Raw genomic sequence first — 14307 nt, 5'->3', positions numbered from 1 at the left:
TATCCACCTGGTTCAAATGGACGTATGTGTTAAGTGAAAGTGTCCATCTTATGTCTATCTCCTATCCACCACCTTCTCCAAGCTCATCCCACAGGTAATCATGGTTATACTAATTTCTTAGCGACAAATCCCATTCTTGTTCATAATGAGTTGCCCCCCTTCCTGGCGAGAGGCTTATCCATGCCTGTCCTATTGTCAACAGGCTTGATCATGTGACTTACAGCCCTCTTCCCTGCTGGATATATATTTTCTGCCCTGTTGCACTCAGTAGTGGTCAAGTGACTTGCTTGGCCACCAAAATGTGGGCAGAGGGTTGTCTGGTTGATACCCAGGTGGGATAATAGCCAGTTCATGGTTTAGTGTGTCATGTTCCCTCTGCCAGGAAACCCGCACAGTTCCCTCAGGGGCTGGTCCGTTAGCCTGGGTCTCACAGGGAGGGTGCTATGAATCAGAGCTACAGCCCATCTATAATGGACATGCGGTGTGAACAATAAAAAAATAGTTGTTACATAAGCCACTGAAAAATAATAAGCCACTTGTTACTGCAGCATAACCTAGCCTACCTAACAAATTATTCTTATGAATATATAATCAATGAATATTGATTTCCATTATTCTCTTTTCTTAAGGGTAACTTCTTTACATATTATGCCTAATACTATACCTTTGCTTTTTTTCATCTAGCTTATATCTTGCAACTCTTTCTGTAAGCTTCCTTATTCTTTTATACAGCCGTATAGTATTTTTTAATATCAATAAATTAGTTATTAACCATTCTTCTTATATGACCTTTGGGTTGTTTTTTTAGTTTTTCTCTAATAATGCCACAATGAATAGCCTTGTACTCATAACATTTTATAAATGTGTAAATATATCTGTAGAGTTATTCCCTACAAATGAAATTGCTAGATCAAGGAGTATATGCATTTAAATTTTGACAAATGTTGCCAAATCTCCCCTGGCTTGGGATTATAGCAATATGCACGCCCTCTCGCAGTGTGTGAGAACGCCTCTTTTCTCAAAGCCTCAACAACAGCGCATGCTGCCAAACTTGGGGACTTTGGCCAATCTGGTAGGTGATAAACATACCATCTTAGTGTAGTTTAAGTTTGCATTTCTCTTACCATGAAGGAGACTGAGTATGTTTCCTGAGCATAAGGAAAAATCTATCCATTTGAGCTTTTCTCTGAGATGACTTGTATGTCTTTATAAGAGTTCCTTGTTCTGTGCCTGGCCATGATGGGAGGTGGACGTCTCATGAACACTATGGTGACACTGACGCACGTACGTCCCTTACGTTGTGGCCCCTACCCATCTGACAGCTTCATCTCTGTCTCCATCACCTGCATGCCAACCTTTCACGGTTCCCTCCTGAGGCTGTCTCGTCTTCCCTCATCAAAGTCCCCAGGAGGCTCCGACAGTGCTCATGAGGTGGTAGCATAGTTATCCTAGTGCAGTGACCGTGAGCTGAGCGAGCCTTATCCCTGAATCCCAGAACCTAGGCCTATGCCCTGTAAGTCCCTGCTGGGTGAATGGGTGAGCGGTCCCCTCCAGCCTACATTTTACTCAGGATCACCTCTTGTTACTCCCCAAAGGGACTCCTTTTTTGCAGTCACGTGCCTTTTCAGTCAAATCCTGTTCTTCCCTTCCAGGGCATCCTGCACGTCCCAGCTCCCCTTTGCCACTTGAAGGCAAGGCCATGTGACTGCATCTGGCCAATGAGATGTGAGAGAAAGTAAGCGGCAGCTCTGGTAAAACGCCCTGCAAGGCACTCCAGCCTTTTTCTTTCTCTGCTCTGGTGGCCTATGGCATTCTAGGCAGAAATCCCTCCTCTCCCCACCCCCAACTTCGTGTGAGAAAAATAAACGTTTAAGCATGAAGCCATAGAGATTTTGGAGTCATTTGCTACTGCGGTCACTTAGCCCATTGGAGGAACTGGACCCTTCCAGGCATGACTTGAACTTCCCCAGGGCTGTGTGGTATCCCTGGAAGGTGATGGGTTGTGTGGATGGCCATCCCCCAGTTCTGGTACAAACTACAGACGGGTACAACTTTGGGGTACATGTCTCCCTTCTGGATTTCATTTCCTCATTTAAAATAGTGAGGATATTAGCATCTACCTGCCTGAGGCTTAAATGTGATAATGCATATAAAGTGTCAATTTGTGGTAGCTTTTGTCATAATTCTTATTATTGTCATTTTGTTTGCACTGAGTCTTGGCTGTGCTGCTTCCCCTGCCTTTGCTGCCGCCTTTCCCCACGCTCCAGGTCCCTCCTGTCCTGAAAGCCCTGAGCAGGGTCTGCGCTGTGACACCTGGTCACGAGCAGCACTCCCTGTGCCGGACGCAGAGTCCCCTGGCCTGGAGCAGGTGACGGTGCAGTCAGCCTCCGGCCGGCTCCTCTCTCGCCCGGGGTGATTCCCTGGCCGCCATGCACTGACGAGTCATGATACAGTAGTTCTGAGTGCTCACAAATCACCAGGTTCATATTTGAGCAGATTCAAGGTCATTCTTCTAAAGATACTACTTATGTTCCCAGAGGTTTTTCTGCCCCAGCACATCGCTGCTATAGGATAGCAGAGTTGCTGTCTGTCTGTCTCTCTGCCTGCTGCCCCTGGCAGACTGTGAGCACCTGGAGGGTAGGGTCTACTGACTTTTCTCAGCATCATCACAGGGGCTAGCCCATCAAAGCATGAAGCAAGGGGATGACCCTGCCGAGAAGGCCAATCTCTGAGCCTCGCATCGGGGCTGATCAGGCAACACAGTTCTTCCCCAGGATGGACCAGCAGTTCCCCGGGAAGTCAGCAGAGGGCACATTCCTACTGCAACCACCTCGGAAGGACGGGTCAGGGAACGTGTTGGATCTCCAGGTAACACTCTCACCAGAGCATTCCAAGGACCACCATAGCCTTCACCATAGTTCTTGTGGGATCAATAAGGCCGTCTACTGAATAGGTGTTTGTTTTGTTTTGTTTTTTGAACTGCAGTGTTCACAGCCCTGTGGCATGACTGAGGTTGGTCTCTAGGTGTGTGGGACGTAGGGTGATGTTGGCATTACCAGACGGATGGCTTTTTGGGGACCCAGCGTTCACTCTGCCCTGAGAAGCTGTGTGGTAGCCACGGTGATTCCTTTCCTTAAGCCAAGAAGCTGCTGGACAGAGGGGCTTTGCAGAGTGGTCAGATCTGAGGGGCCTGTGTCACCAGCCAGTAACAGGCTGGAACAGCGGTGAAATTCCTGTTCAAAGCTCTGACCTATTCTTCGAGGACAGGCCGGCCATGGCAGTCTAGGCACCTTGGACACCTGCCAGCCTCTTGGGCTGGGCCAGAAGATTAGCCTCTGCGACAACTGTCACCCAGGCTTACTTTTCAAAAGACGTGCAAGCCCAGCCCAGCTGGAGAAGGAAACTGTGATTGTTTGAGAGCCTATTTATTAGGTTTGCTAGGGGAGATCTATATACCTATGTCTATGCCTATGCCTATGTATCTATATCTATCTGTCTATATCTATATATACTTGTATATCTATATCTGTATCATCTATAATTTATATACCTATACCTATATCTACATCTATATCAGCTATATCTATATTATCTATATCAATATCTATTTATCTATGTCTATATCTATATATATCAACTATATCTATATTATCTATATCTATTTCTACATCTCTTTCTATAGCTATAAATACATCTATATAATCTATATATCTATTTTTATAGCTGTAACTATATGTCTATATCTGTATTTATAGCTACACCTTTGCTATAGCTAATATATAAATATATATAAAGATATGCATAAAATTCAATTCTTACAACATCTCTGCAAAATATTAAGTCCATTTTTAGATGAGGGAAGTGAGGCTTATGGGATAGAAGCACCTTGCCCAAGGTCACCAGCTAGTCAATGTCCACACTGTGATCTGAACCACGGACTGTCTTGCTCCAAAGTCCCTGCTCTGTCCCACTCTTCCACACTGTGCAGATGACAGCCACAGGGATGATGCCATGGAGATCAGAGCGGGGCTTTCTTCAGGAAGATGGCTACCCCACAGGGTTTTGTGTGGATACAAGACAGCAGCCACCCAGACACTTAATGACTCCAGACACGCTAGAGAGAGATTCAGAAATGTGCATGATCCGGGGAAAATCGGTAAAAAAGAGAAATTGAACTGGGCCCTGTGAGCCGACAGGAAGTTTCCTTAATCCCAGGAGGACTTCACTTCTTTCAAATAGCCAGAGAGGAGGCAGGGGGCCAGGAGAGAAAATAATAGCCACTATTCAGCAACAAAATGAGGGATAAATGGAGGCAGGCAGGCAGGCAGTTTTAATCATTTTAAGAATGCCTTCTAATCCGAGTTGGGACAAGTCCCCGAGCCCCACTCTCCTTATTTCTGAAATGAGGTCATACTATTTAATTTGCTGTGAGGAGTGGGGATAATGAACGTAAGAGGGCCCCAGTGAGCGCGCTATAAATCGTGTGCCTGTCATTGACTTCTCACAGGGCGCTCAGGTCCTTGTGAGTGGTGCCCTAAGGGCGTAAAATGATCCTTTGCACTGACTGGCTATGAGCAGGTGGTACCCTGAAAAATCAGACTAGCCTCCCCCACGGGATGATCCGGCAAAGAGGAGACACACCCAGGGACCAGGAGCAAACCCAGAATCTGACAGAGAAGGGAGGGTTGGCGGAGGGATTTCTGCATCGCTGGTCTGACAACACACTGAGGAAACAGCACAGACGGCAGGTCAAGGATCAAACCCCAGGCTCTGCGTGTGTGTGTGTGTGTGTGTGTGTGTGTGTGTGTGTAAGTAATGCATGTTAAGGTCCCGGAAAGCCATTCTTGCCTTATCCTGCGTGTGTTCTACCATCACCCGCCTCTGACCCCGTCTCCAGGTGATTATCCTAAACCCCACACAGCCCCAGATCATGCTCCCTTGCCCGGAGTACTCCATGGCTGCCTGTGGCTGACGGAAAAAAGTAAACACCTAAACATAGCTAGCAAGGCTCCCTGACATGGCCTCTGTCGACCTCTCTGGTCACACTTTCTACCGTGGTCCTGCAATTTGGGCACTTGAACATTGGCCCCGGAGTCCCAGGGTGCATTGCGGGTTCCTCAGCCCTCTGCTACCACTCAGGCTCTTGGCTCTGGCTAGAGTGACCACCCTGTCCTCTTCCCCTCCTCTACCCCCTGCCTTTTTCCTGGTTGGTTCCTACCCATCCCCAAACTTTTTATTTTTAAAAATACCTTCTTGAATGCTGCTTCAGTTCCTGTAGGGGAGTAAGCAACCAACCAACCAAAGAGCAGGTAAAAGAGAATGACTCCCTGTGGAATAGTCACCTTCCCGAAGAAGCCCTGTTCTCATTTCCATAGCGCAGTCACTGCCTCCTCCAAGGAGCCTTCCCTGACTGCCATTCCCCAGGTTCTGGAGCTCTGAAGGAGGACTGAGTTTCCTGAAGACGAAAAGCTAGGAACATTCCTTTTGGTGCCTCTTTACGCAGTCGAGAACCAAATACATGGGTGTCCATGGAATGTTTGCTGACTCGACCTCCACTTAGACAAAAGCATGATGTGCTCAGCTCACGAGCCCTTCCAGAGCCACCCATCAGGGCTGCACAAGCCCCACGCAGCTGCAGTCAGAGGGCTCTCCACTCCTGGGCTGCCTCCCAGCCCGGAGAAGCGGGCCCAGGGCTGGAGGGCAGCGGAGCTCCACGGGGCTGGGGTCCCTGGTGATGGAGTGAGGGCCACCAGGATGTTTATCCTGCTCTTTGCTCAGGACCCCAGAGCCTTCCTGCAGGCAGGGGCTCCTGCGATCCAGGTGAGGCCAGAGCCATGCCTGCATGTCAGGCAGGTGCTTGCTGAGGAGCTTTGCTCAGAACGCAGCTTTGATTCTCTTGGATTATTCAAATGTTTGTATTTTACACACATGATCAAAATCCCAAGTCCGTTTACATTCCCTTTGATCGCCAGAGATTGCTTGAGGCTCAATCTATGCCTCAACTCAACAATGAAAGACCCAGCGACCTCCACATCTGCTTTCTAATTCTAGCCTGCTGGGTCTGACCTTCCTTTCTGATGTGCACCATATATGGTCCAAATTTTTTATCTTTAAAATATCTTCCTGCACGCTGCTTCGGCTCCTTGAGGGGAATAACCAACCAACCAAAGAACAGGTGAAACATATTGAGTCCCTCCAGGTAGACCCCGAACGTAAGCCTGACTATCTACCCACAGGGGCTTTCTCTGGAATTTCAGGAGATGGCAGCAGTGTCTATTTGGAGTCACAGTCACCAATCTCCCCGCTGTGGCAGCACCTTTTCCTGATGTGGCTCTGTGCCACTGGACAGGAAAGGACTCCATTTCCCAGAGTGCACTGGCCCTGGGCAGCCTCCTGCTCATACACCTGATTGGGGGTGATGCTGGCTCCTTCCTTACCTTTATTCCTTGGCCGAGGCTTTCCAGGGAATTGATATCCAGCCCTTCCTTGCAGGCCTGCAGGCAGGAAATCACCTTCTGACTCTCCATCTTTCCAGGGCGGATGGTGAGACTGGCCAGGCTGCCGTGGAAGAACTGGGCAAACCGCGGCTTGGTGACTTCTCCTCCTGGAAGAGAAAGAAGCGCTGTTGTTTCTGTGGGGGTGGGGGATGAAGCACCACTCCGAGGCACCTCCTGGCTCTGGAGCCAAGAACACAGTGACTGTGTCCCTTACACCTGAACTTTTCCTTCCAGGTGGTGAGCTTGGCGGCCAGGTTCTCAACAAGAGGATGTTATAGGCCGCCAATGCCGTGACACTCCCAGCTCCACCTGGTTTAGGAAGCCTGGAGTCTGTGAATTTTAAAATAGTTACTTTCAGAGACACACACTGTCTGAGAAGACAGGAGGGAAGAGGAAGCTGCCGTTGATTAAAAGTCTGCTGTGCGCCGGGCTGTGTGCAAGGAACTTCGCCTGAGTAAGCCTACAAAGATGGGGTCGTTGTTTCCAACTGACACCTGAAGAGTCCCTGACTCAGGAAGGTTGAGGGACTTGCCCCAGGACACACAGCTAAATGCTGGACTCTCATCCTGGCCTGTCTGGCTCCAAAGCTGGTGTTTGCTCCCTTACGTTCCACTAAGAAGCGGACAGGGACTGAGGAATCCCAGAAAGCCCACACACCCATGGGCACTGGCTCTCTTGAAATGAGTTGACTTCACATCAGCTCAAATTCAGGTTCTTTGGCTTATATGGACGTCCTTGATTCGGATCTACTTCCGACTTTCTTCTCCTGTTCTCTACTGACTGAGCCGAGTCCTGTCTGAGCCGAGTCCTGTCTGAGCTGGGGTCCACTTCTCGGCACATGAAATTGTCCAATGTGACTTATGTTGCAAAGCCAGCCTGGAAGTTACCACCTTGTATTTTCTCCATGGTTTTCCAAATCACTCCCCACCTCCCCAAGGTCTATTTGGATCCTCACCTCCACTGGGAGGCCTTCCCCACTGACTTCACGGAGCTCAGACCCCTTCCTTCTCTGGGCAACCTACTCCAACACACTTAACCTTGATCTTGCTCAGTCCACAGGGGACTCTCAACAGATCTGGCTTTGAGGAATGACCTGAGGTGGCCATGGCTTGAGGTGGCCAATTTGGGGCCTTCTGTTCTGGGCTATCAAAGCCCTCATGGATAATATGCCCCTCCAAGTCCTTAGCACACTCCTGCCCCAGCTAAAGAGCACTTCTGTTGACCTGCAGGAAGAAGGTGTGAGCTTGGTATGAACAGCAAAGCTGCCACTACCAGGGCATCCAGATGGTCATCCCCCAACCGGGTGTGGACTATGTTTCTAACACCTGTGCAGCCCTCAACATACATTCTATTATTGAACCTTCATCAGACTCTTGGGAGGTGGGTCCTATTCTATAGTTACAGGTGAGCAAATTCAGGCTTAGAGAGGAGGAACAAGTGACCCAAGGCCACAAAAGTAGGAAGTGGTGAGGTATGTGCCTCAGTGTGAATATATCCATCCAGGGAGGCCTCCTGGCGGCACTGGCCAGCCCGGTCCAGTGAGGCTGAGAGAGCCCATTCAGCAGCTCCATCCTTAAAAACCAAACTGGGCAACTCCTTTGAATGCAAAGACATTTTCCTACGCATTCTTTTCTCTCAGCAAAGCATCCACGTTCTATATTTTTGCCTCAGAAATCCCAATCTCTGATGGACTCTATTTATCAGTGATGTAGCTCCAGGAAATCAATTCAATTAGCATTTTGCAATAGGAGGCCAGCATAAAATTTGAAATATATTTGCACTCAGGGGCTGTTGTGAGGCAGGACTTTAAAATATAATGGATACACTGAAAATCTCTTTTTACTACATAGCCCAGAGTGACTGCAGACACCACATGGCTCCTCTGTTAATATTTAGATATAAACATACTCATGAATTATCTTAAGAAAAAAAAACAAACAACCTGATTTCTAACACACAGGACCTTCGCTCAGTCTTTGGGAACATGATGTTGGGTTCCTGAGGCTACATCTGCACACAGTTACAAGCGTTCGCTGTATGCTGACCCTTCTGTTACATTCAGTTAGTTGTAAGATGTGGGCCTTGCTCTCCAGGAGCTCACATTTCGTTGGGAGAATAAAATGTAGAAACTGGGACAATATAAAAGAGCAAATTGCCAATACAATAGATGGTTTAAGGCTAAGCATGATTAATTTTCAAAAAAGTGATGTAGATAATGTGGCCAACAGATCACAGGGGGAAAAATAATAGCCATCATTTATGAGGTCCTTAAAACATGGTGAGTTCCTTCATACGCTATTGTGTTTAATCCTTAAGCGGTAAGATAGTATGTTTGAGATCTTAGCCTCTATTCTTTTAATTTCTCCCCTCTGCCTCCCTCTCTGGCTTCTGCTCATTGCCACAGGGAGGGCTGTGACAGGGAGATGGGTATGGATCAACATTTGGGAGAAAATAGAGGAAGAAACTTTGGATTCCCCCAGACAAGGAAGTGATTCCCCAGGTGGGGGTGTGTGGGGGAGGGTAGACCACAGAGATGCAGAGGGAGGGCACCTGAGCCTGACACTGGGCTGAGCGCCGGCAGGGGTGTGTGATGTTGGGAGGGGATGCTGGTCTGGGCATCAGGACGGAGGAACAGATGGTCTTACAGAGAGAGCATGAGGAGCAGTGGAGGTCGTTCTGTGCCTCTAAGTAAGGCAAGGAGACCCCAAGAAAGCTGCCAGTCCTGAAGCACCACTAGTGACTGAGGACCAGAGAGGTGAGCACCCCTTGGAAGTCCCCTCAACACCCAAACATCATATAAATCCCCCTGAAATCAGCTGGCACCCTAAGGAAGCGGCAGGACTCTAAATCTGCGAAGGTTAAGACCCTACTCAGATGGAACAGGAACTTGAAATGATAGAGGTGAAAAAAAGAAACCAACTATTTTTTTTCCTTTGTGAATCCAGATTCTTCCGTTTCACTTACAACTCCTTTGACATGATGCTTTCAAAGTTAGGCTACTTGTCCCAGGCCATACAGCCAGGAATTAGTGAAGCCCACGTTCAAATTCAGGCCTTGCGTACTCCCAAGCCTTTGACCTGCACGCCACACCATGAGATGTGGCCGGGAGGGCTCCAGCGGGATTTCTTGGGGGTGTCATGATTGGGCGGCTTCGTAAAGATGGGGACAGGCTGGGACTGACACCTGCCAGGAGAATGGCCAGTTGTACTGGGCTCTGTGGACAATGAATGAGTTCAGCAGCAACTCCCGGCGACGTGTGCCAGGTCTGCTGGGAAAAACAGCCTTTGGCGAGTGTGATCTAACAGCCAGTGCTCTTCGGAGCCAGTTTGCACTGGGAATGGGTCCCCCTCGGCTTTCTTTCAAGCGAGAGGTGGGGCCCACGCACTCTAAAAAGAGCTTTTGAATCATTAATGTTCCCTTTCCTTTAAGAGTGAGTCAAGGATCAATGTGTGCGAGCGTCCTAGGTCTCCTCCCTTTGCAGAGTGTGGGCCTGTGCGGCTGGCCTTTCCTTTCCTGCTGTCATTCCCATAGCTAGTTAGTCAGACACACCCGGGAAGGGCTGGGGGCCACGCTCCCTCTTGCTCCAGTCGGATGCTGGTTGGTGGGGACGCCTCTCCATGAACACAATTTCATGGATGGCTGGGTATCAGTTTTGAGCAATGCAAATGGTGAGACCATCTGAAATCTTGCTCTCTCTCATTTCAGCGATAGAGACGTCCACAGAAACGCAAAGGCCAAGTGAAGTGTGTAATAGACCCCTATGAGCCGCAGCTTAAACACTGTCCACACGACCCCAGGGGGTGGCAGCTGTAGGTCGCGGGCAACTTGTGGAGACTGATGATCTGCCATCATGGCTGGCCAAGACACAGTCTCAGTAGGCCTTCCCACCCCTTCAGTGTTTACGCATCCACTCTCTAACCTTTCCAGCAAACATTTATGTAGCATGTTCTAAGTGCATAAAGCATACAGCTCAGGAATGACCTCGACAGTCAGCTCCCTGTGGACCTACATTCATGCGGGAATGAATGGCAGGGCCCTCGTAAGTTACCAGTAAATGTCCTTCATTCTCCTGATGAAGAACTGAGGAGCACAGCGGCAAGACACTGTTTTCAAAGACCTAGAGCAGATAAACAGCAGCAGCAGCAAGGATTCGGAATCCTCCTCTTCAGACGCCAACTCCCCTTCCTGAGGTCTCGTGTGTATTCCCAGGTCCCTTTCTGCCAGACACTCAAATGAGTGCAGACACGTGAAGTACATGCCTTCATTTAATCAGCTTGGTCTAATGTAGTACAAGTTATCTTAATGAAGTCTGTGTTGAAATTATTCTCCATCCCTAGGGTCTGAGCTCTGCAAGGAGGAGGCACGTGCTAAACCATGGGGCCTTGACAGGCCTGTGCCCACCTTCAGCCCTCAGCTTGGCTTCGTATGCTCTGTGGGGAAAATGCCCAAAAAGTTGGGGCAAATGATTCACCCCCAGGTTCCAGAACCCTCTGCCTTCCTTCCTTGGCTGTGAAACACCATCTGGCTTCCCATGACCCTAGAAGCAGAGGTGGGGTCGCAGCATAAGGAAGGCTGGGAGCTGTGGTGGCACAGACCTGGGTGCAAATGCAGACTCTTTGTGACCCTTGCCAACGGTCTAAGTCTCAGTTTTCTCATCAGCAAGATGGGGACTGTAACCATACCCACGCCGCCTGGGTTGTTAAAGGAAAAGGTGCAAAGAGGTGAGCACAGAGCAGGAGCTCAAAGGGGCAGCTAGTTCAAGTGGCATGACGAGCCAAGGAACTCCTGGGTAGGGTTACACCATGCGAGTTTCTCCATCTCTCTTTTCAGTGGCCTTTCTCCCCTCTTCTCCTCCCCTCTGGTCTGTCCTTCAGAGAAGCGAAAATGATACTATTTTTACTCTAAGGCCCTTGCCAAATATTCTAATTAATATAATCTTCAAAATAAGATACAGTTAGAATTATAACCCAATTATACTGTGTTTCCAGGCACGAGTCACTGAATTTTAAAGCTGATTTAATGCGCGTTCCCTTTAAACCAATGCACGCTCGTGTCAAATTAACTCCAGGGCCTAGAACAATCTTCCCTTGAGTTTTAAATACAGACAATGCTGAGAGACCCCCTGTTAATCATTCCTGTGTGTTGGACCATGACCCATACATACACTTGCGTCAAAACAGCCTGGGAATGTGCTGTAACTAAACAAATGTTAATTATTGACCTCCTCTAGGTCCTGGAGCAGGGGGAAAGGGGAAGAGAGGAGAATCCGGGAGAGCAGACGGTCCTGGCGTTCTGCAAACTCATGGCCTAGTAGGGGATGGAGATCTACATGAATAACTCCGGTGGGATCAACCGGAGGACTTGTATGCATGCATATAAGCATGACCAATGGACACAAGACACTGCGGGGAAGGGGTGGGAGCATGTGCCGGGGGGCAGGGAAGGGTGGAGGAAGGTCAATGGGAAAAAAGGGAGACATATGTACTACTATTTGTAATACTTTAAACAATAAAATTAAAATAAATAAATAACTCCAGTGGGATGTTTTCCAAAGAGTGATCCTGGGCCACTACTCCACAAAGGGCAGCTCCACAGTGAGATACGATGAAGGAATTTAGCCTAAGAAATGTCAGACTGGTTGCTTTACCACTGGGCTTTGGAGAGCTTTTAATAAGCTAACGGGCGTAGTGACTCTCAAGCTTGACCCTGGCCTCCTTGTGGAGGGGCCCCTGCGGCACCACAGCCACATCCAGCCGCCTGTGGGAAGTGCCACCTGAACACAAGGCAAGCTGCGCTGGCACGTGCCTCTTTCTTGCAGAGCTCAGACCCTAGGGATGGAGAATAATTTCAACACAGACTTTATTAAGATAATTTGTACTGCATTAGGCCAAGCTGATTAAATGAAGGCATGTACTTCACGTGTCTGCACTCATTTTAGTGTCTGGCAGAAAGGGACCTGGGAATGCATACCCGACCTCAGGACCACGTGCGGTTCCCATCCTCCCCAGCTCAGGACCACACGCTCTCATTCCTGCAGCTCTCAGGGCTATTTCTGCCTCCCACCCCTTTTCTGACCATTCCGATTCTTTGCCCTGGCTCCTCCCGAACGCCACAATGGGGGTTCTGTGTGTGTCCCTAACAGGTTCCAATTTATAGAACCATCCCCTTCTCTACCTCCTGCTACTTTTCTCGTGAAGTAGGGGTGGGACTCAGTAAGACCAGGCGCTAGGGTAGAGAAACCAGGGGGATATCACGGTCAAGAGTGGGCAAAGCTGGACACCCTAGGAATGCCGAGGCTCAGGATGCTGGAGGGGAGTCCCCAGTGGAGGGGGATGAGGTGGTCAGTAGGGACATCTGTGATGAGATCTACCAAGAAGACCAGGCACAGACTCTGAGGACCAGGCAGGCTCTAGGGATTCAGGGAGCTGGGCAGTGGCTTCCTGAGGAGGTGCCATGTTTCAACATTTTGTTAAAAGTACTCTTGCCCAGATGCTGTTATAGATAAAACAGGTGCTCTGGCTGCAGTGTGGGAAGAGGTGCCCTGAAGTGTCTGCGGGGGCATCTCCCTAAAACCCCAGGGCCCCCTAAGGCCCTGGTCTGGCACAATCTGCAGCCTTCCTGGGTCACCCCCCTGGAAGCTGGGTTAGAGGACCTGGGTGCTTGGGCCCAGTTAACGGGTCCAGGGGTGAAGCAGATGTGAGTGTACCATTTTTATTATGTATGAGTAGGGCTTGAATGTTTGTTGTTAGAAGTGGATGAGCGGGAGATAGAAGGAAAAGGACAAATTCGTCTTTAAATGATCCTCTCCCAAGGCCTGACCCAGAAAGAGACAAGGAACCTGGTCTTTGTTTACAGGCAGCAGTTTCTGAGTCTGCGCAGACCGAGTATGGCCTCGAGGGATGGTGTGATTCTGCCCTGAGAACCCATGAAACCAAGCACAGAGGGGATGGTGAGGGCGTGTGCATTGGCCACACGGAGAAAGAAGGGCTCCTTTGTGACATGTGGCTCATCCTGACCACAATTTTTCCACAAGTAAGGTATGCTATGTGCTCTAGGCTGTGCTGGTGACATTTCTTAAGTGTAAATGAACTTTCAAATTTTTTAATTACTAGGAAAATACCAATGAAAATGAAGGTCCACTGATTACTTTGGCTTTAAATTCACTAAAAGAACACAGTAGGCTAATTGGAGCTGCAGAGCACTGCCCGGCAACAGTGTGAGAGCCAGTTCCCAGGAGCACCAACGAGCAGCTGCTACACAATAATTTCCATCCCCATTGTTCAGCCCCAATTGGACATTTCACAAATGGGAGCCAGTTCCCTTGCCAACCTCAAATGCACCTGAACAACTCCCCTCAATTGCAGCCCCAATTGGAGGTCCACACAGAGGGCTTATGGTACCGAGATAAGTGGGCTCTGGAAGGTTTAGAAACATGCTGAGATGAGGGCTACAGTGTAGGCCATTAACTTCACAGCACCATGTCCTATTGAAAGAGCTTGGGATGTGTCCTTCCAAGACAATTGTGGCTCCGAGGAGGATATGAGCATTCATGCGAATCCAAGCTCCTTAACGAGGCAGCATGACATCCTATGGTCTGGTCTCAACTCTTTTTCCCAGCCTCTTCTCCACTCATTCTGGTGCATGTACATTCTAGTGATAAGGTACCCTGAGCATGACTGCATCAAGTTTCCCTGCCATGTCACAGGTTGTTGCCTTCCTTGTATCTCCAGTGAACTCCTATTCGTCCTACAAAGCCCAATTTTAAAGAGTCAAAGGATTTTCTCCGATGCTGAAAATTTATTAATGAATT

The 14307-nt window shown here is 48.9% G+C and overlaps 1 protein-coding gene across 1 annotated transcript in view; it reads right to left on the bottom strand.

The window, feature by feature from the left end:
• The window catches only part of CLSTN2 (calsyntenin 2), a 394670-nt gene that overhangs the window by 22364 nt on the left and 357999 nt on the right, over positions 1-14307 (bottom strand). The window contains exon 11 of the mRNA XM_006759844.2: positions 6438-6604. Within this exon, the coding sequence (XP_006759907.1) occupies positions 6438-6604 (167 nt within the window). The remainder of the gene's footprint in view (positions 1-6437; positions 6605-14307) is intronic.

Source organism: Myotis davidii, unplaced genomic scaffold (assembly GCF_000327345.1).
Source record: "Myotis davidii unplaced genomic scaffold, ASM32734v1 scaffold415, whole genome shotgun sequence".
NCBI classification, from domain to species: Eukaryota; Metazoa; Chordata; class Mammalia; order Chiroptera; family Vespertilionidae; genus Myotis; species Myotis davidii.
The sequence above is the reverse complement of the archived record's forward strand: the minus strand, read 5'-3'. Positions and strand labels throughout refer to the sequence as shown.